Source organism: Perognathus longimembris, chromosome 10 (genome assembly GCF_023159225.1).
Source record: "Perognathus longimembris pacificus isolate PPM17 chromosome 10, ASM2315922v1, whole genome shotgun sequence".
Lineage (NCBI taxonomy): Eukaryota > Metazoa > Chordata > Mammalia > Rodentia > Heteromyidae > Perognathus > Perognathus longimembris.
This window is the reverse complement of record NC_063170.1, coordinates 48,117,649-48,140,809: the sequence shown is the minus strand read 5'-3', so window position 1 is coordinate 48,140,809 and position 23,161 is coordinate 48,117,649. Positions and strand designations below refer to the sequence as shown.

General features: G+C 39.0%; 1 protein-coding gene across 1 annotated transcript in view; it reads left to right on the top strand.

Annotated features, from left to right (window-relative positions):
- Dennd6a (DENN domain containing 6A) overlaps positions 1-23,161 on the top strand; it is a 61,871-nt gene that overhangs the window by 2,526 nt on the left and 36,184 nt on the right. Inside the window, exons 2-5 of the mRNA XM_048355993.1 lie at positions 7,692-7,730; positions 7,835-7,877; positions 15,620-15,732; positions 22,421-22,501. Coding sequence (XP_048211950.1) covers positions 7,692-7,730; positions 7,835-7,877; positions 15,620-15,732; positions 22,421-22,501 — 276 coding nt within the window. The remainder of the gene's footprint in view (positions 1-7,691; positions 7,731-7,834; positions 7,878-15,619; positions 15,733-22,420; positions 22,502-23,161) is intronic.

Below are 23,161 nucleotides of genomic sequence, written 5' to 3'. Positions count from 1 at the left end.
TGATCATCCTGAGTAGAAAAGTCCACTAGACTCCATCTCTAGTTAACCAGCAAAAAGTAGGACTGGAAGTATGGCCCAAGTGGTAGAGTGCCAGCAGAGTTCAAACCTCAGAGCCCCGCCTCCCATGCATAAATGATCACTTAAGTGAGTATAAGTTCTTTGACTCCATAGGCCTTTGGGCAAGTTACCTTCCTCCTCTTTATAGCAGGACAACAGTACCTTTATGATAACATCAATGTGAGGATTTGTTAAATCAGCATTGGGAAAGTATTTGGAAAAGTGCCTGAGAGACAGATGTATTACAATCTGCCCTTGAGTTGTATATATTTCTAGAAATCCCCATTGTTGATGAAGAGAGTCCCTGAATTTTGCTTTGTGAAGTTGAGCCTTAGAATGGAATTGGGGTACTAGAATTAGGCTCTTTTGTTTTTAGTGGAGGGAATTTTCATCCCTATGTAATAAAAAAACTGATGTGGAACTTTAATGGTTAATCTGGCTAAAATGGGACCTGTGTGTACTGGTTGTAGACAGCAGAAACTAAGCTGGCTCAAGCAGAAAGGGGGATCTTGGTGTAAGGACACAGAGGTATTGAAAGCTACTCAAACAGACACCCATTGTTACTTCAGAAAATGGCTAGAGCTCAGAACCAGGGGAAATCTCTAGTTTTGGTCTTACTTTGTAGGTCTAGTTCATACTTCATGCTCCCTGCAAACTGACTTCTGCTTCTTTGGTTTTTAAGGAGGTAAGATTGCCTTTTTCAGTCACATCATTGAAGAGAATGACTTTTACTCTTGACTCAAACACCAGGGCTTGATTGGGGGCAATTCCAACCCTTGATAAACCCATGTGAATATTGAGGAATGATTCACCTTAAATTAAATGCCCTAAGGGCACTGTTCTAAGTGAAGGAGGCATTTAAGGAAATATTAGGAGAGAAAAAAAGTATTTTAACTATAGGGAATTTGACCACCTTTTTTTCTCCAGAGGTGGTCTTAGAAGCATCACCATGAATCTGGTTTTCTTTTGAAACAAGACTTGAAATTCCCTGGATTTTATGTAATTTTGATAATTTCTAAGTTTGAAATCTGGTTATATAGTAAAGCAATAATTATCTAAGTCCAGAATTATCTCATTTTCTCCAAGTTATTTTCTTAAGGGAGAATACCAGGCTTATTGTTGGAAAGTTGGCCAAACAAAAAAGTTATCAACTCTAAAATCTATAATTCTTTACTAAGAGACAACTTCAATTAATAACAGGCATTTCTGATAATATCTTCTATAATGCATTAAAGAAGGGAGAGTGAGGTTTCTAAGTAGTATCTTGGAACCAAAGTGCAGGAAATAGGGAAGACCCTCTATGGATTTTAAAAGCTCTGGGCTATCTTTGTTTCTGGAGGCATATGGTCTTGCATGACAAAAGGTGAAGCAATGCAACAGGGGTACTCACAAGGGGTACTCTGCTGCTTTTTGTGTATGGATTCCATTCTTCATGCTGAGGCCAAAGTCTACAAGAGCCCCAGTTTCTGTTCCCCCATAACTTGTGTTTGACTTCAGGTTGTCTTAGTACTAATTTTAGCCAAACTGATGTTTCTTCAGCAACTAGGCCGAATGTTAATGCATACACTTAGCAGAGGGCAGTGCCCTCTTTGGTTCGGTCAGTACCCTCTTTGGTTCAGTCAGCTGTGGTCAGGAGAAAGTGTTTCAGTAAGAAATGGCCACCAGGCTGACCCTTGCAGTAGGAGGAGGGGATACTTCCAAAGCATGGACTGAGCGGCAGGACCATGTTACTAGAGGAGCATGCTTTTATTGATAAACATTTTTATAACTTGGCGGAATGTTAAAGACTTCATAAGTATTATTGTTTTATTGTTATTATAAAGTTGATGTTCAGAGGGGTTACAGTTTCTTAAGTCAGGTAATGAGTACATTTCTTTTTGGATAGTGCTCCCTTTCTCTCACTCTCTCCTAGTTTTTCTCTCACATCCCCACCTACAAATTATACAGTTCATTTTCAACGTAGTGTCTAGTGAGTACCACTGCTGCATTTGTTCATCCTTTTTTATTATAGACTTTTACAAATACAATTTTGATATTTGGTTGTCAGTATACTATTTGTACAGTGTAGAGGTAAAAAAAATCCTTTAGCAACTTCCTTATTGTGGCTCACAGTTCTCTACACAGTCTTGCCTTTCCCTACTTCTTCAGGCTCACCTTGTCCCACATTCTTCCTGGCCTACTTGCCTGTTAAGAATGTAAATGGCTTCACTGGTTAACTGGGGAGAAGAGATGTCCACATTTACCTTGAGTGAGTCAAAGTCTAGGAAGGAGGGAGCTCAGCCAGTATTGGCAGAAAGCTACAAGAGAACTGGAAATGCATCATGGAAACCTTCATAGGACCCTGTGAAGATGACACAGTTATTGAGCATGATTATAGAAAGAACTTTGTGGGCTGGGAATGTGGCTTGGCTTAGTGGTAGAGTGCTTGCCTAGCATGCATGAAGCCCTGGGTTTGATTCCTCAGTACCACATAAACAGAAAAAGAAGTCATTAACCCCTACCAAGTAAGTATATTACGGGGTGTGTGTGTATGTGTTTATGTGGTATCAGAGATTGAACTCGGGTCTCAAGCATGTTGGACAAGTTCTACTACTAAGGTATACTCCAGTCCCCTATTAAAAGTTTTAAATACAAATTGTGTGTCCTGATTTAGACATGGATTTATTTAATTGATACAAGATTAAAGAAGGATTTTATAAGAGTAATAATAGGCTGGGTGCTGGTGGCGCACGCTGTAATTCTAGCTACTCAGGAGGCTGAGATCTGAGGATCAAGGTTTAAAGCTAGCCAGGGCAGGAAAGTCCATGAGACTTTTATCTTCAATTAACCTCCAGAAAACCAGAAGTGGCACTGTGGCTCAAGTAGTAGAGCGCTAGCCAGAGTTCAAACCCCATGTCCAATCCCCCCCAAAAACAACAACAACAGAGTAATAACAGTAAGAAACCATAAAGTAAAATGTCTGTAGATTTGATTTAGTTTCTTTCCATTGGAAAATTAAAAGTGAACGTCAAGCTATTTACTAGGAATTGAAGTTTGCCAACTTCTGGGTTGTAGTGCCTGGTTAGAGGGAAGACAAAATTGTATATATGTATTGTGAGCCTTCTTCTTTTTTTTTTTTTTTTGCCAGTCTTGGGCCTTGGACTCAGGGCCTGAGCACTGTCCCTGGCTTCTTTTTGCTCAAGGCTAGCACTCTGCCACTTGAACCACAGGGCCATTTTCTATATATGTGGTGCTGGAGAATCAAACCCAGGGCTTCATATATACGAGGCAAGCACTCTTGCCACTAGGCCATAGTCCCAGCCCCTTGTGGGCCTAATTCTTTTTTTTTTTTTTTTTTTTTTATTTTTTATTTTTTTTTTATTATCAATTGAACATAAATTTTTTTTTTTTACAAGGTGCTGTGCAAAGAGGGTGCAGTTACATAGTAGGGCATTGTGTACATTTCTTGTGATATCTTACAACCTGTTTTCCCATCCCTTGTCTAGGTCAGGTAGACCCATATGCAGTATACAATGTATCAAGCACATATACAGTGTTCACAGACTTGGTCTCTACTGTCTCTCCATCTCCCTTTGTTAACAGTCATATATCAGGGAGATCATGCCCCTTTGTTTTCTGTGTTCTAGGCTTGTCTCACTCAACATTATTTGTTCGAGTTCTGACCATTTCCCTGCAAATAACAATATTTCACCATTCCTAATCGCTATGTAGTATTCCATTGTGTATAAGTACCATATTTTTTGGATCCATTCATCTGTGGAGGGGCATCTGGGTTGTTTCCAAATTTTGGCTATTGTGAATTGTGCTGCGATAAACATGGAAGTACAAATGTCCTTTTGATATCTTGGGTTTTGCTGTTTAGGATAGATGCCTAGGAGTGGTATGGCTGGGTCATAGGGTAGGTCTATATTGAGCTTTTTGAGAAACCTCCATACTGTTCTCCAAAGTGGCTGTACTAATTTGCACTCCCACCAACAATGGAGAAGGGTTCCTCTTTCCCCACAGCCCCTCCAGCATTTGTTGTTTCCTGAGTTCAGAGTATAGGCCATTCTAACTGGGGTGAGGTGGTATCTCAGGGTTGTTTTTATTTGCATTTCCTTTACTAGCAGGGATGTTGAGCATTTCCTCATGTGTTTCTTTGCCATTTTTATATCTTCTCTTGTGAAGTCTCTCTTTAGCTCTTTTGCCCATTTCCTAATAGGTTTATTGGGCTTGGAGGGGCTTAGTTTTTTGAGTTCTCTGTAGATGACAGATATCAGGCCTTTGTCTGTTGCTGTGCTGGTAAATATCCTTTCCCATATCGTTGGCTGTCTTTCTATTTTGGTGGCTATGACCTTAGCTGTGCAGAAACTTTTTAATTTGTAGTAGTCCCATTTGTTGAGTCTTTCCCCTATTTGTTGTGCGCCTGGGACTCTATTCAGGAAGTTCCTTCCTGTGCCTATAAGTTCTAGTGTCTTTCCTACTCTGTCCTTCAGTAGTTTCAAGGATTCAGGTCTGATGTTGAGGTCCTTGATCCATTTTGAGTTGATCTTGGTGCATGGTGATAGGCTTGGGTCTACTTTGAGTTTTCTGCATATGGCTGCCCAGTTCTCCCAGCACCAGTAGTTGAAGAGGCTATGTTTATTCCATTGTATGTCTTTAGCTCCTTTGTCGAATATCAGTTGGCTGTAAGAGTGCGGTTTTATTTCTGGGTCTTCAATTCTAATCCACTGGTCTTCCGATCTGTTTTTATACCAATACCATGCTGTTTTTGTTATGATGGCCTTGTAGTAGAGCTTGAAGTCTGGTATGGTGATACCTCCTGCACTATGTTTTTTGCCTAGAATTGCTTTGGCTATTCTAGGTTTTTTGCTGTTCCATATGAATTTATGGATTGGTTTCTCTATTTCAGTGAAGAATGTGGCTGGGATTTTGATAGGTATTGCATTGAATTTGTATAACAATTTGGGCAGTATGGCCATTTTCACTATATTGATTCTGCCTACCCATGAGCATGGGAGGTCTTTCCATCTCCTTGTGTCTTCTTTGATTTCCCTTATTAGATTTTTGTAGTTTTCATTGAATAGGTCCGTCACGTCCTTGGTTAAGTTGATCCCTAGGTACTTTATTCTTTTTTTGGCTACTGTAAATGGAATCGTTTCCATAATTTCCTTTTCTGTTTGTCTATTGCTGGTGTACAGAAAAGCTGCTGACTTTTGTGGGTTGATTTTGTATCCTGCTACTTTGCCAAATTGGTTTATTAGATGTAGGAGTTTGGGTACTGAGTTTTTTGGGTCCTTGAGATATAAGATCATGTCGTCTGCGAATAGGGATAACTTGATTTCTTCCTTGCCGATGTGGATCCCTTTGATGTCCTCCTCTTGCCTTATTGCTATGGCTAGGGATTCCAGTACTATGTTGAACAGAAGTGGGGAGAGTGGGCATCCTTGTCTTGTTCCTGTGTTTAGGGGGAATGATTTAAGTTTCTCTCCATTTAATATGATATTAGCAGTTGGTCTGTTGTATATGGCTTTTATTGTTTTGAGGAATGTTCCATCTATTCCTGTTCTCTCCAAAGCTTTTAATAGGTATGGATGTTGTATTTTGTCAAAGGCTTTTTGGGCATCGACTGAGATAACAATGTGATTCTTGATTTTAGTTCTGTTTATGTGGTGAATTACATTGATTGATTTACGGATGTTGAACCATCCTTGTGACTGAGGGATGAAGCCTACTTGGTCATGATGTATGATATTCTTGATCACTTTCTGGATCCTGTTAGCTAATATTTTATTGAGGAGCTTTGCATCTGTGTTCATTAGTGATATTGGTCTGTAGTTCTCTTTTTTTGTTGGATCTTTGCCTGGTTTGGGGATGAGTATGATATTAGCTTCGTAGAATGAGTTCGGGATTTTTCCCTCCGTTTCTATTTCGCGGAAGAGTTTGAGGAGTATTGGAATTAGCTCCTCACTAAAGGTTTTGTAGAATTCATTGGTGAATCCATCTGGGCCTGGGCTTTTCTTAGTAGGGAGGTTCTTGATTACCTCCTGTATCTCACCGTAAGTTATTGGTTTATTTAGTTGATTTATTTCTTCTTGGTTCAGTTTGGGCAGTTTGTACTTCTCTAAGAATTGATCCATTTCTGTAAAATTATTGTTTTTTGTTGAGTAGAGGTGTTGGAAATAGCTCCTTATGATTGTTTGAATATCGTGTGTATTTGTTGTAATTTTTCCTGTGGAGTCCCTGATTTTACGTATATGAGTCTCTTCTCTTCTTTTTTTTGTGAGTCTTGCAAGGGGTCTGTCAATTTTGTTTATTTTCTCAAAGAACCAGCTTTTAGTCTTATTTATTTGTTGAATGGTCTTTCTATTTTCAATCAGATTTATCTCTTCTTTAATCTTTGTAATCTCTCCCCTCCTAGTCGTTTTAGATTCTGTCATTTCTTGTTTCTCCAGTTGTTTTAGTTTCATCGTGAGGGTATTCACGTGGGCCTAATTCTTAACCTCCACAGCCCCTTAGCATCACACCCCTGTGTCTTGTTTGAAAATGGCTAGTCTTTAACAATTGATGCTATGTAGTAGAGGCATTGTCAGAGCAAAAAGATGCCTTTATCATGTACATCAGTGTCAGTATTTAAGAAGTGTCGAGACTATCTTTTGGTCACTTGGATAAATTTATTGTTCCTCTACTAAGAAGATCAGGATGGTTATAACACTGCGGTTGTGTGGTCTTTCGGGTGGATGGCCTTGAGTTTGGTGTTGGCTACTGTTCTGGCAATAGATGCTTCGGTCTGGTCTTGCTTCCTTTACAGGGGCTTGGAAGCAGGTGTTTCCCCGTAGAAGGTGCTAACCTGTTTAGGGAAATAAGCTAAACTGTCTAGGAAAATACATAATCATTATTTAAACAAGAGTGGGAACCTTCTTTCTGCCAAGGACCATTTATTCATGGGCCACACAAAATTATGAATACTGGCAGATGGGCTTCAGGCAGCCACAGGGAGCATATATGTATGTCCCATCATAACAAATGATTTCTAAGACCTTATATGACGTTTCAGTCTCATATTCTCTACCACTGATATAAAGGAATGGGAGGAAATTAGAATATGGTTTATGGTGGAGCATGAAAACTACAATGAATTCTTTTTCATTTAAATTCCCTCTCCTCTTGTCCCCTGGTGTCAAGGTCTGAACTCAGGGCCTCATGCTTGCTCAGCTGACTTTCAACCACTTGTGCCTTGTCCCCAGACGAGCTTTTTGATGATTATTTTGGACACAAAATCTCTTGAACTTTACTACTATAGCTGGTTTCAAATTGTGATCCCCTGGATCTCAGCTTCCTGAGAAGCTAGGGTTACAGCCATGAACCACTGGTATCCATCTTCATTTTTCTCTTAATAAGTGATTATTGATGTTTGTTAAATCTTAAAATCAGTGGAAATGATTATTTCTTGAAGTAGGGACAAACCGATAGATTAGATTTTCCCAGGCTTAAGGGCTCCTCCTGCTTCAACCTTCTGAGGAGTGGGGATTACAGGTGTATGCTACTGTACTTGGCTGTGAACTATTTCTTGAAAGCTATTGATCATGGCCAGTTAGAATTTTAGCAGTATTCACTAATGCTAATATCTAACACAGTTATCTCCTTTCTTATAGGTAATTTATCCTCAACATTCCAAACTTACTGATAAAGAAGTAAGTAAAATGTTGCTATAAATACTTTATTGTTACATTTCTGTTTATTTTTATTGACATGTGTGTTGTATATCAGCTTAAATAGCTTTTGTTTTCTTTTTCAGAAAACCAACATTTGCTATCTATCTTTTCCAGATTCAAATTCAGGTAAATATTTTTAATGTGGCATTTATTTTGGACTTTATCTTAAGAATGATGGTTGTTTTCAATACATGAAAATTAGTTGAAATAACATATTAGAACATGAACTCAATTTCAGCCCAACAAACCAGAGTTGTGGTGGTTTAATGCAGTCTAGTCACATTGTTGTTGATTTTAGTTGGTTCAGCTCTCTTTTTTAAAAAAATAAAATTTTATTGTTATTATTAAGGTGTTGTACAGAGGGTTTCCTGTTTCAGAAGTCAGATAATGAGTATATTTCTTTTTGCACAGTGTTACCTGGTTCAGCAAGAAGTAGCTTACAGCGTGATGAGTAAAACATCAAGGAGCATTGGGCATTGGTGACTCATGCCTGTAATCCTAGCTACTCAGGAGGTTGAGATCTGAGGGTCATGGCCCGAAACCAACCCAGACAGGAAAGTCTGTGAGACTGTCCAACTAAATCACAGAAAAGCCAGAAGTGATTCTGTGGCTCAAGTGGTAGAGTGCTATCTTTGAGCAAAAGGAAATCTGGGACAGTAACCAGATTGAAAACTCAAGCCTCAGGACGGCCGAAAAAACGAAAAATAGGGACAAGATAAAAAGCCAGTAACATCTGTATGTTTAAGAACTAGAGGTGTGACTCAAGTGGTAGTGATTGAAAAAGCTAATCAAGACTTCAAGGTCCTGAGTTCAAGCCCTGGTACTGGCACAAAAAGTAACAAACAAATTCCCCCAAACAAACAAAACAAAATAGTTTTTAGGATTAGAGTGACCAGTGCTTCTCAAGCTGTACACGGTTAGAACCCTGAAAAGCAGAATTACTCCAGTCTTTTTTCCTCTTGTGGTTACTTCTAATGTCCTGTCAGTTTACTTCAGTAATCTGATTTGGGAGATTTGATGTTCTACTTTTTTCCTTTTAGCTCTTTTCTCTATTCTGTATAAGTCTTTTAGAATTTCTTTCTTGGGTTGGGGATATGGTTTAGTGGCAAGAGTGTTTGCCTCATATACATGAAGCCCTGGGTTCAATTCCCCTGCACCATATATACAGAAAATGGCCAGAAGTGGTGCTGTGGCTCAAGTGGCAGAGTGTTAGCCTTGATCAAAAAGAAGCCAGGGACAGTACTCAGGCCCTGAGTCCAAGCCCCAGGACTGGCAAAAAGAAAAAAAGAATTTCTCATACATTTGGAGGTCAGACTTGGTGAGATATGTGAAAAAAAGTAAAATTATGTATTACCTTTGGGAGTACAGTAGATCTGACGTAATGATTAGAATCTTTTTTAGGCCTTTTGTTTTGGCTACTAGTGAAATATTGGCAGAGATCTTCTAGGCTCTATTCTTGTTTCACTTCTGAATGTAATGACTGTTGGGTTTCATTTCTAGAGCTCAAAGTAGGCTGAGTTGTATGGATTGCAGGGTGAACTGACTCTGTGATTATAATCCCAATAGGTTTTGCAGCATGTTCTTTTTCAGACCATAGCTGGCTACTTTGACTTTCTCTTTTTCATGTCCTCATGAGCATCTATAAGGTTAAAAAAAAAGTGCCTTCCTCCCTATATATCTCTTAGACATAATCATCATTTTGACCTGATGGCAACCAAAAGGACCCAGATTTGCCTTTTTGAAAGTGTCTCCTGGGCTGGGAATATAGACTAGTGGCAAGAGTGCTTGCCTGGTATACATGAAGCCCTGGGTTTGATACCTCAGCACCACATATATAGAAAAGGCCAGAAGTGGCGCTGTGGCTCAAGTGACAGAGTTCTAGCCTTGAGCAAAAAGAATCCAGGGGGCTGGGGATATAGCCTAGTGGCAAGAGTGCCTGCCTCGGATACACGAGGCCCTAGGTTCGATTCCCCAGCACCACATATACAGAAAACGGCCAGAAGCGGCGCTGTGGCTCAAGTGGCAGAGTGCTAGCCTTGAGCGGGAAGAAGCCAGGGACAGTGCTCAGGCCCTGAGTCCAAGGCCCAGGACTGGCCAAAAAAAAAAAAAAGAATCCAGGGACAGTGCTTAGACCTTGAGTTCAAGGCCCAAGATTGACCAAAAAAATAAAATAAAATTAATTAATTAATTTAAAAAAAGTGTCTCCCCCACCTTGAGTAGGTGGAAGAGAAATACTCTGAATCACTAAGGACTCAATGCAGATGGCATTGGCTTGATTCTGCATAGACCTTCTGAAATGACTTTTACATTCCATTAGTTTTCCATATATATATAAAAAATTTTGGTCAACTTAGTACACAGGGCTTAGCTACTGAACCTAAGATAGTAGAAGAAACCCTCCCACATCAAGCATCAAGGCTAAGAAATGAATTCCCCCCCCCCCCCCAATCCTGGGGCTTGAACTTAGGGCCTGGACACTATCCCTGAGCTTCTTTTGCTCTAGGCTAGTGCTGTATCACTTGAGCCACAGCTTCACTTCCAGCTTTTTCAGTTTATGTGGTACTGAGGAATCGAACCCAGGGCTTCATGCGTGCTAGGCAAGCACTCTACCATTAAGCTGCATTCCTAGCCCCTTTTGTGGTGTTTTAATAGCCTTGTAATTTAATTAATGCATTTATTTCTTTTGACCAGTCATGGGGCTTGAACTCAGGGCGTGAGTGCTGTCCCTGAGCTGCTTTTGCTGAAGGCTAGTGCAATACCACTTGAGCCACAGCAATACTTCTCTTTATATGGTACTGAGGAATCAAACCTGGGGCTTCACGCATGCTAAGCAAGCACTGTACCACTCAGCCACATTCTCAGCCCTAATAGCCTTTTCAACATATAGCTTTATAGTTAGTCTTTTTTAAAGTATAAATCTATGTAAATAAAAAATTCCAGTTGTTTAGGGATATTCGTGACCCACAGATGTTATTTTAGTGCCTTTTAAAAAATAAATTGCACATAATATCAAGTATAGCTTTTTTGTTTGTTGTTTTTTGGCCAGTCCTGGGGCTTGGACTCAGGGCCTGAGCACTGTCCCTGGCTTCTTTTTGCTCAAGGCTAGCACTCTGCCACTTGAGCCACAGCGCCACTTCTGGCTGCTTTCTGTATATGTGGTGCTGGGGAATTGAACCCAGGGCCTCATGTATACGAGGCAAGCACTCTTGCCACTAGGCCATATCCCCAGCCAAGTATAGCTTATTTTGTACAAAACATAATGTTGGTTGAGCGTGGTTGGTACTCATATGTAAAATTAACAAGAGATCTTGAAAGCAGGCACCTTCACCTCCTAACAGATGAGTGTTAATCTGAAAACAAGAGACTATGTTTTGTATGTATTTGAGATCACACATACTAGTTGTGAATATTCAAACAGTTTGCTTCTCTTCTCTGCCATTAAATGGAGGTTAAAATTACTGTGCCAACTTGGAAAGAGATGTAATTTTTTCCCCCAAATAACTTTTATTGGTGTGGGAAAAAAATTAAAGTACTATAGAACACTTTAGGAAAGGGTCATAAATCAGAGTTCTGTTTCCGTGATACACATGAGAAAAAATAAACAACATTTTGGACTGTATGAAAGCTGTACAAATAAAAGATGGTTTTTAGAATTCCCAGCAGAATAGTTGCCAATCCCACAAACCCTCTCTCCCACACACCTTAGATCCTCATGACTTTAGAAAACATTTTGGTTTGTTTTTAGGTTTTAATTTCCTAATCCATTTGAGTGAGTTTTTAAATCTTTATCAGCGTAACATTAAGATGTGCTATCCCTCTGGCATATTTGTCATTACAAACTTTTTTTTTACTCATTATTTACCACTACAATCTGGATTTAAATGTTCGTGATGCTTTGAGTATGCTGGATACCCATAGACAGTAACCACTATATTTTAAGTATGTCCAAGCTGGATGTAATGGCAGACACCTGTAATCCTAGCTACTCAGAAAGTGAAGCTTGGGGGAATTAGTGTTGGAGACTAGTCAGGACAGACATTCATGAGATTCCATCTCAACCAGTAAAACACTGAGTCTGGTAATGTATAGCCTGTCATCCCAGCTATAAGGAAGCTTAAGTATGACATCTGTCCAGACCAACTTGGGCATGAATATGAGACCTTCTTTCCAAAAAAGAAGAGCAAAAAGAGCTCGGGTGTGACTCAACTGGTAGAGTGCCTGCCTGGCAAGTGTAAGGCCAGAGAGAAAACTTAATATTTGTAGAGAAAGCATGGAACAACCACGGATTTCAGAAAAATATCAGTTTTGCTCTAAATGGAATTGACATTTAGACAGAATTGACCTCCACATATTTCTTCTCTGGAAAAATAAATGTGATTTTTGTACATTACAGAGCTTACACTATCTATTAAAAGGTCACCTTGGGTTATTTTGTTCGTTAAATGTTGGGTATGTTGTGGACTAACACTTTTTTTTGCTTGTACTGGTCCTGGGGTTTTCCAGGGCCTGGCCACTGTCCCTTATTTTTTTGCTCAAGGCTAGTACTCTACCATTTGAGCCATAGCCACTTCTGGCTTTCTGGGTAGTTAATTAGAAACAAGAGTCACATAGACTTGTCTGCCCAGGCTGACTTTGAACCATGATCTTCAGATCTCAGTCTCCTGAGTAGCTAGGATTATAGGTGTGAGCCACTGGTTTCCAGCACTTTGGTAAAATGCAACTTGAATGATTAGAAAAATGAAATAAAAAGAACCAAGAAAATGCAAAATACAAGTCTAAATTAATTCCAGTAATATAAAACTATAAAGTTTTTAAATGTTTCTGGGAGGATTGTGGTTCAAAGCTAGCTGGAGCTGGAAAGTCTGTAACTTATCTCCAGTTAACCACCAAAAAGCTGAATTGGAGTTGTGGTTCAAGTGGTAGAGTACTCGTCTTGAGCAGAAAAACAACAACCCACAAATGCTCAGTGACAGCACCCAGGCCGAGTTCTAGTCCCAGTATCAGCACCTCCTTCCCCCTAGAATAGTTTTTAAATGTTTATTCTCAATCTGTGCATTTATTTGGTCAGGGTTCAGTTTGTGAACCGAAACCAGCTCAGAGACTGTACTTTGAGAAGCTCTGCTCTACAGTACTGTTTCTCAGCAGTTCCAACTCATCACTCTGATGACAGAATCTTTGTGGGAGTCAGGGCCAATAGCTAGGATTACAGACATGAGCCACAGTGCCTGGTTTTTGTTTTTTAATTTTAAATTTTATTAGTAAGTACCTGTACAAAGAGGTTACAATACCATATAAGTACAATGCTGGCTTGTTTTTTGAATGAAGAAAAGAAGTTTCTATTTCTGTTTCAGTTGGTCTCAAAGTGACATTTAAACAAGTTTAAGATGTAATAAACATAAAATACGGTTATCCATATAAATGTATAATTCAGTGAATTTGTCTCTTTTTTTGTTTCTTTTTTGCCCTTATGGTTCAAGGATACCTGGGCCACATAGTGAGATGATGTCTCAAATAACAGTAAAAAAGAACTGAGTTGAGGCGGATTTGACTCTTCTCTTGACAGTTTTGGCAAAGATTTACTATAACAGGGTTAAAGTATAGGAAGAAGTGAAAACCAGAGAAATGTTTTCTGTCTCCCATGCAGGAAATGCGAATTAAAGATTTCTAGTCATACTTATTTCTTTTCTCTACCAGCAAAGTAATATTAGTGTCTATAATTTCATAGTTTGCTTTAAAATATTTGAATATCTTGGGTGGGTTGGAAGGGATGGGTGAGAATTTTGAAAGGGGTGACATTGTTTAAGATGCTTTGTATTCATAGATTGCTTTGTTGAATAGCAACGCCTATGTACAACTACTTAAAGATAATAAACTACATATTTTTTTAAAAGGTGAAAAAATGCAGCTGTGGTACTCATAGACACTGTTGAAAATGAGTGGGACTGGAAGGGAGAAACTGGGAGAAAGTGAAGGAAGAGGTGACATTGTCAAAAAAGAAATGTGCTCTTTATCTGACTTATGAAACTGTAATCCTCTGTATAGCACCTTTATAATAACAATTAAAAATTTAAAAATTAAAAGGGCTGGGAATATGGCCTAGTGGTAGAGTGCTCACCTCATATACATGAAACCCTGGGTTCAATTCCTCAGCACCACATATATAGAAAAGGCCAGAAGTGGCGCTGTGGCTCAAGTGGTAGAGTGCTAACCTTGAGCAAAAAGAAGCAAGGGACAGTTCCCAGGCCCTGAATTCAAGCTCCAGGACTGGCAAAAAAAAACAAAACTAAAATTAAAAATGCATGTACACTTTAAATATGTTGTCAGGTTTCTGTTTTCCTTTCCAGAATATCAGATAGCTAGGTATATAAAAGCAGTAATAAAATATTGAGCACATTTCACATTTATTATAATGTTACTAATTATAAATATAGTAAGTTGGAAAATTTAAGTGACAAGTTACCTCATGTGTTTTCTAATAGAATAATTTTTAGAATACTTATGGTTTTAAAATAATTATCTGACCATTTACTTTGATTTTACTTTTTATTTTTGATGGCACTGGAATTTGAACTCAGGGCCTTAAAGTTGTTTGTCTTGTTGGTTTGGCTGGTACTCTATAACATGAGCCATATCTCCAACCCCACCTTTTTGCTAGTGATTTTGGAACTGGAGTACGTTTTCCTACACAGCTTCAAACTAAGATCCTCTGAATCTCAGCCTTCTGAGTAGCTAGGCTTACAAGCATGAACCACTAAAGCCAGGCTTGACTTTGAAGAGGTTTTTCTAAAGGGGCTGGGAATATGGCCTAGTGGTAAAGTGCTCGCCTTATATACATGAAGTCCTGGGTTCGATTCCTTGGCACCACATATATAGAAAAAGCCAGAAGTGGCACTGTGGCTCAAGTGGTAGAGTGCTAGTGATGAGCAAAAATTGAAGCCAAGGACAGTGCTCAGTCCCTGAGTTCCCAGGACTGGCAAAAAACAAAACAAAAGGGAGGCTTTTCCAAAATGATTAAAGTTAGAAATTTCATTTTTAGTTTGGATGATTAAAGTAATTAATTGTTTACTTGGACTCTTTGTAAGTTTTCTTTATTGTTTTATTTATTTATTTATTTATTTTGCCAGTCCTGGGGCTTGGGCTCAGGGCCTGAGCACTGTCCCTGGCTTCTTTTTTGCTCAAGGCTACCACTGTACCACTTGAGCCACAGCACCACTTCTGGCCATTTTCTATACATGTGGTGCTGAGGAATCCAACCCAGGGCTTCATGTATACGAGGCAAGCACTCTACCACTAGGCCATATTCCCAGCCCCTCTTTGTAAGTTTTATATATTTTATATTTCTGAATGAGCTCATTGTAAAGTAAGAAGCAGATGGAAAGTGAAGGAAAAGAACTTTGCCAGCAACTCCAGAGCTTCCTCATTTCTCTTCTAACATCCCCACCCTCCTGTGAGTGTAATCACTGACAGAACACTTTATGTTTTTCTTTATGCCTTCACCATTCAACTATGTATCCCTAAACCCTACAGTTTTGTCTGTTTTAAAAAATTCTATATATGTAGATTTGAGCAATGTGTTCCACTTCTTTTGCGTTTGGCTTCTTTTGTTTATTTAAGTTGTATGGAAAAAATGGAGTGGGAAAACTAGTAAAGAAACTTAAGACTTTAGTGTTTTGCTTCTGGCTTTGCCTGTGACCAACAAAGATGTCCTTGAGGAAGTCACTTGAACTTTTAGGTTCTTCTTTTTCTGCTGTAACTCATGAGAAAATGGATTTAAATGATTTATAAGATTCTTTCAGCTTTAACAATGATGAAAATGGAAAAATAAACATTGAACTAAGCTACACTTCTTTCCTTTTTGTTTTTGTTAGGTTGTCTTGGAGATACCCAGTTTTGTTTTAGATTTCGACAGTCTTCTGGAAGGAGAGTGTCCCTGCACTGTCTTCTCGATCAATTTGACAAAGACTTACCAGTTTACTTAAAGGTTAGAAAAGTAGTCATAGACAAATGTCCATGTTCTTGATCAATTTGACAAAGACTCACCAGTTTACTTAAAGGTTGGAAAAGTAGTCATAGAAAAATGTCCATGTGAGAGGAAACATTAGAACACATTGCTTTAGAACTCATGTATTCAGTTACCTCTCATATCATTTGGAAGTATCTTGCTTTTTGGTTTGTAACTTCACTGTATATCTGGATTTCTTCTGGAAATCTGATAAGGGTTCATCATGTGAGTGAAAGAGACCATAAAATCACTTTTGTTGAAACTTATTTTTGGAAGGCCACTTGGATTATAACTACAGACTCATGTATGTGCTCTGCCATTTGAGCCCAATGGCTAGCCCTTTGTGTTTTGTTTTTGAGATAGGGTCTGACTAACTTTGCCAGGTCTGGCCTTGAACTGTTGGTCCTCCTGTACCCATGTATTGGATAGCCAGGGTTATAGGCATGTACTACCATGATCAGCTCTTGAAACACATTTTTTTTTATAAGCAACCACATATCTGACTGCCTTTGGCCTTTTGATGCCCATATTCAGAGCAAAAGCTACCATTTCCTAAAGTCATTTCTTCTTTTTTTTAAAAAAACATTTTAATGCCATTGTGAATTGTAGAAATGGATAAGAATGCTGAGGTAATTTTCTTTTGCTAGTAATTTTGTGTTTAAGGGTTGGAGGTATGGCTCAGGTGGTAGAGCACCTACTAATGAGTGTAAAACATCAGATAGCAAGTTCAACTCCCAGTCTCAGCTTGGAAAAAAATCAATTCTGTGTTTAGATATAAGGGTGGAGTGGTACACTAAATATCATCTATGGTTGGGTAATAGTTCCCTGTGATAATCCCTTGTACATGAATTTAATTTCCATTTTCTGTTTATTAAAAGACTTTCAGTAATACAAATGACTTTATAATCTAAGTCTTTCTCTTTGCTATTCTGTGCTTATATCTGTGACTGCATGAGGAACATTCCATCTGAATGTCCTGTCTACACATCCAATATGAACTTGACATTGTTTGCTTATAATCAACTTTTATATTTGACCTCCCTGGTTCCACTAATGGTAGGAACTCTGTATCAGCAAAGATAAGACTGGAAATATTTCGTAGAGCCTCTAACCTATTATACCACAATTAAGATGCTCTCCTAACTGATGATAATACTAGATATTATTTATTAGGGCTTTTTATATTTTAGACTCCGTATCTAATAAGCATGCATTATTTCACTAATCCTGTCTCTGGTGAGAGAGTTCCTACTGCAGATGAGGGAACTGAGAGATAGTGAGGACAAAAAAATTTGCCCAGGGATCTCTCACCTTCCACCCCCACTCCCAACATACTTTATGTTACGTAGTGTTGCCTGCTCAGGTACATATATGCATTACAAAATAAGTATAATCTAAAATGATTGCTAATCATTTACTACGAGGAGCTAATGATAGTACTGTTTGCTTGTTCTCAGTTTTTGGGCATTTCAAAATAAGACCCTTTACATTTTCAATTTTCAGACTTATCTCTTTTTATACATGTGCTGTATTTTTGCTAAACTGAACAGTGTGCTTTTTTTTGAGAGAGCTTTATATTTTTCTTTCTCTGTATTTTTGCTCCTGGTGCTTTAGACCTGAAATACCTTAGTCTTTGTTTAAATTTTCACTTTTCAATGCCCAATTAAAAATCAGCTGATTTAAGATGCCAGTGGCTCATGCCTGTAATCCTAACTACTCAGGAGGCTGAGATCTGAGAATCACAGTTCCAAGCTAGCCTGGGCAGGAAAGTCTGTGAGACTCTTATTTCCAGTTAACTACCAAAAAAGCTGGAAATGGAGATGTGGCCCAACTGGTAGAATGCTAGCCGTGAGCACAAATGCTCAGGGTTAGTGACTAGGCCCAGAGTTCAAGTCCCAGGGTTGGCACACACAAAAAGAAAATCATCTGACTTGATTAGGAGATGAAATAGTCAGTACCATTGAGAAAACATATTTAATAAATCATTGTCAATCTAAAAAATGTATCAGGCCCATATTTTATTGATAGCTCCACATTTATATGGCTATGTCATTGTGGCTTTATTTCTTGCTGATGATCATATTGGTTTTATTTTTTATTTTTTTATTTTTTTGGCCAGTCCTGGGGCTTGGACTCAGGGCACCGTCCCTGGCTTCTTTTTGCTCAAGGCTAGCACTCTGCCACTTGAGCCACAGCGCCACTTCTGGCCGTTTTCTGTATACGTGGTGCTGGGGAATCGAACCCAGGGCTTCATGTATACGAGGCAAGCACTCTTGCCACTAGGCCATATCCCCAGCCCCTCATATTGGTTTTATATCCCTTCATTTATTGCTTTTTGAGATGCTGTAGGTTGGAAATGTGGCCTAGTGGTAGAGTGCTTGCCTCAAATACATGAAGTCCTGGGTTCGATTCCTCTGCACCACATATATACAAAAGGCCAGAAATGGTGCTGTAGTTTAATTGGTAGAGTGCTAGGCTTGAGCAAAAAGAAGCCAGGGGGCTGGGGATATAGCCTAGTGGCAAGAGTGCCTGCCTCGGATACACGAGGCCTTAGGTTCGATTCCCCAGCACCACATATACAGAAAACGGCCAGAAGCGGCGCTGTGGCTCAAGTGGCGGAGTGCTAGCCTTGAGCGGGAAGAAGCCAGGGACAGTGCTCAGGCCCGGAGTCCAAGGCCCAGGACTGGCCAAAAAAAAAAAAAAAAAAAGCCAGGGACAGTTCTCAGGCCCCAGGAGTGCAAAACAAACAAACAAAAAGAAGCTTAGCTGCAAATCAATCTGTTGCCACAAGAACAAAGTATTAGGATTTAAACCTGTAATTCATAAAGCTCTTTTGCCACTTCAGTTGGTAACAGAATGTAAAAGGAAATATTCCTATATGGACATATCAGTGTCTCCACTTTCAAATAATAAAACTGGAGTAAAATAGAAAGGTATCATCCTTGTCCTAATTGAATTTTTAATATCCTTTCATCATGAAAAGGATACTACTACATCTTTTTTTCTTTCTTTCTTTCCTCTTTCTTCCCTCTCTCCCTTTTATCTTCCTCCCTCCCTCCTTTCTTCCTTTTTTCTTATTCTTCCTTCCTTCCTTTCTTTTTTTTGTGTGCTTCAAATGGAGCTTTTACTCAGGCCTAAGCACTATCCCTGAGATTTGTGCTCAAGGCTAGAGCTCTACCACTTAAGCCACAGCTCCACTGCTGGCTTTTTTGGTTGTTAATGGGAGCTTTCCTGTCCTGGCTGGCTTTGAACCAACATTTTCAGAGCTCTCCCTCCTTAGTGGTTAGGAATATAGGCTGAGCCTCAGGGCCTGGGCACTGTTCTTGAGCTTTTGTGCTCAAGGTTAGTGCTCTACCACTTTGAGACACAGCTCTATTTCTGGTTTTCTGGTAGTTAATTAGAGATAAGAGTCTCACAGATTTTTCTGCTCTGACTGGCTTTGAGCCACAGTCCTCAGCTCTCACTTTCATGAGTAGCTAGGATTACAGATGTGAGCTACCAGCACCTTGCTACCAGGCAAATTTTCCTTTTTTTTTTTTTTTGCCAGTCCTAGGGATTGGACTCAGGGCCTGAGCACTGTCCCTGGCTTCTTTTTGCTCGAGGCTAGCACTTGAGCCACAGCGCCACTTATGTGGTGCTGAGGAATGGAACCTAGGGCTTTGTGCGTGCTAGACAAGCACTCTACCACTAAGCCACATTCCCAGCCCTGTTTTCCTTGTTTCTTAAAGATTAATGATGCATTATTCAATCCAGTTATTGTCAGCCATTCCACCTTTTTGAGTTTACACATTTTATTGCAATTAGTTTTGCAGTTCTTATTACAATTTGTAATTTTTTTTTTTCCCCGCCAGTTCTGGGCCTTGGACTCAGGGCCTGAGCACTGTCCCTGGCTTCTTTTTGCTCAAGGCTAGCATTCTGCCACTTGAGCCACAGCGCCACTTCTGGCCGTTTTCTGTATACATGGTGCTGGGGAATCGAACCTAGCTAGGGCTTCATGTATTTGAGGCAAGCACTCTTGCCACTAGGCCATATCCCCAGCCCCAGTTTGTAATTTTGAAATGTTGCTAATGATGAGAATTTTTAAAAATACCATTAACAGTTAGAATTTTACTTGACTATTGAACATGGATAATGTGTATATTAAAAAGACAGTGTTAATGCTGCCTTGGCTCTGAGTTTTAAGCCTCAGGACCAATACATGCGTGTGCATGTGCATGCACACATGCAGCGCACGCACACACACACGACTGTGTTTAAAAGAGGATTAGAACTGGAGTAAATTTTCAACACTCCAATAATAAGGCATTTAATTTTTTGGTAATAATTGCTCTTCATATTCTTTGTCAATCCACTATTAAAAGAGTAGATATTTTTAACATGCAGTGTTGAGTCATTTCTTTGTAATGCTATAGCTGGGATTACGGCTTTAATTTTTACTGCTTAAATATAATCATATATTTGATATGCCCCGACTGCATACAGTTTTAGGAAGGGTATTCTTGTAAAGGTAATGTGAAGGTACTGTTAAAAGAATTTTTTTTCCCTGAAAAAACAATCAGCTGACTCCATGAAGTCATTAATCTTCCTATTTGACCTTCCTATGACTCTGCTCTTTTCATGGGCCCTGCCTTCCAATTATGTAATAGTCATTTTTTATTCTTTTCTTATCCCTCCTACATTATAATTGCCTGAAGGAACTGTATCATATGCAACCTTTTTTCTTCCCTACTATATTACCTTCTCTAAAGAAGGTGATCTATAAATGCTTATTTAAGGCATAACAATAAAAAAGACTAAGCCAAAAAGTTTATTCCATTAGATTGTAAAAGCTTCTTCAATTTTTGTAATGCAATAACCTTTCAAATTGTTCGTTAATAAACATTCTAATATTTCATTACTATTAACAAATACATGGCTGTATAAGCTTCACTGATTGAGACGAGGCACGGTGGCAGAGACTTGTAATACTAACATTCAGGAGGTTGGAGGAGGGGGATAATAATAAGGGCAGCCTGGGTTACGTAGGGAGATCCAGACTCAAATATCAAAAAACATTTTTTATTGGAACTTAACTCCTTTTTTTCTCCTCTTGGAATTTTATATTAAGATGCCTCATTTTGGTAAAAGACTAAAGCCTTAGCCCTGGGAAACACAGAATTTTACCCATAATATATTTATACCCCAAATATAGCATTCTGGAAAATACAGAATTTGATTATTTTTCTATGTGAGTAAAGAATAGACGCTGATTAAATTCTAGGGGCAAGCCTGGGGCTGGTGGCTCATGTCTGTAATCCTCACTACTCTGGAGGCTGAAATCTGAGGGTTGCTATTTTTTTTTTTGTAGCAAAAAATATTTATTTGTTACTTCAGAAGAAATTATACAGAAATAAAATTCACTAAAGAAGACATAATATAATTTAAGATCATGAGTATGGAGTATTCAGTGATTCTAGCCAGACAACACCTTCAGGGAAAATCCTTTTCTAACAATATGATTTGTATATCATTAACCTTTCAACAATCACTTCAACTTCATACTATAGAGCTTCCATTTTCTACTTCTCAAAACAAAAAATCATTTAGTTTTTGTCTGTTTTTTGGCAGTATTCAGGACCTTGCTCTTCCTAGGCAAGCACTTTAACACTTGAGCCACACCACCAGCCCTTTTTGCTTTGTGTCATTTTTTTTTTTTTTTGCCAGTCCTGGGCCTTGGACTCAGGGCCTGAGCACTGTCCCTGGCTTCTTTTTGCTCAAGGCTAGCACTCTGCCACTTGAGCCACAGCACCACTTCTGGCCATTTTGTGTATATGTGGTGCTGGGGAATCGAACCCAGGGCCTCATGTATATGAGGCAGGCACTCTTGCCACTAGGCCATATCCCCAGCCCCTGCTTTGTGTCATTTTTCAAATAGGAGTCTCCTGTTTTTTTACCCAGTCAGCTTTGGGAATAGACTTCTCCAATAACTGAGATTTTACAGGCATGAATAACCATACCTGGCTTATTTGTTATGATGACTCAACAACGTTTTTATCCAAGCTGATTACAAAACTCCAATGCTTCCAATTTCCACTTTCCAAGTATCTGAGCACTGCAGGCATGAGCCACCGTGCCCAACTACTTTAGCCTTTTAATATCTAACCTTTGTGTCAAATTCTTCAATTTACCCTAATTCAACCATCTCCATTTTAAAAGACTATAAAAACTTTATTTCTGAGGGTTGCTATTCTAAGCCAGTCCTGCCAAGAAGGTATGTGAGACTCATGTACAATTACAATTAACCATCAAAAAATTGGAAGTGGATCTGTGGCTCAAGTGGTAGAGTATTAGCTTAGAGCAAAAAAGCTTAGGGAGAGTGTCCAGGCTTTGAGTTCAATCCCCAGGACCAGCACACACACACGCGCACGCACACACACACACACATGCATAATATCTCAAGGACCCTATCACACTTTGGTGCTTACATTACTATCTTTGGGCAAGTTAGCAGGTTTTTTCTGCTAACTTTATAATTGTTATTTTCATGTAGAAAAGTATGACTAGTTTGTTTTGTATACCTTACCTCTTGACTTGAGTGTATAAAAAAAACCTGATGTTAATATTAAAGGATGGATATATATATGTATGTATGTGTGTGTATATGTGATTTTTGTCATTTCTTTCATAGAAAGATCCTGCTTATTTTTATGGCTATGTGTATTTTCGGCAAGTTCGAGATAAAACTCTTAAAAGAGGCTACTTTCAGAAGGTAATTATGATAAAGTATTTCTATTGTGACTAGTAAAATAGAAACTATTAGATTCCCAAAGGTATTTTTTGTATTTTGTCTGTATTTTTTACATTACAAACACATTTTTCTGATCAATATTAACTAATAATTTTTTGCTGCCTCTGTGCTAAACTGGCAATAAACAGTTTATGTAAGAGTGCTTAGTTTAGACATTTTTGAATAAGGGAAAGAATAAACAAATTGTAATATTGTTACAAGTAAAAGCCTGCAGTAGAGGGTTTGGGAATATGGCCTAGTGGCAAGAGTGCTTCCCTTGTATACATGAAGCCCTAGGTTCAATTCCTCAGCACTTTATACATAGAAAAGGCCAGAAGTGGTGCTGTGGCTCAAGTTGGTAGAGTGCTAGACTTGAGCAAAAAGAAGCCAGGGACAGTACTCAGGCCCTGAGTTCAAGCCCCAGGAAGGGTGGGCCAGGGGAGGGGGGGTGGGGGGGAGGAAAAAGCCTATAGTCTCTTTTGAGTATCCAGTCAAATGTAGCGACTTCTTTCTTTTCTTCTCCTACCCTCTCCTTCCCTCCCTCCCTTTCCCTGTATTTACCTCCCTCTTTATTTTACTTCTTCCTTACTTTCTTCTGCCAAGTACTGAGGTTTGACCTTAAGGGACTCAGGCTTGCAAGGC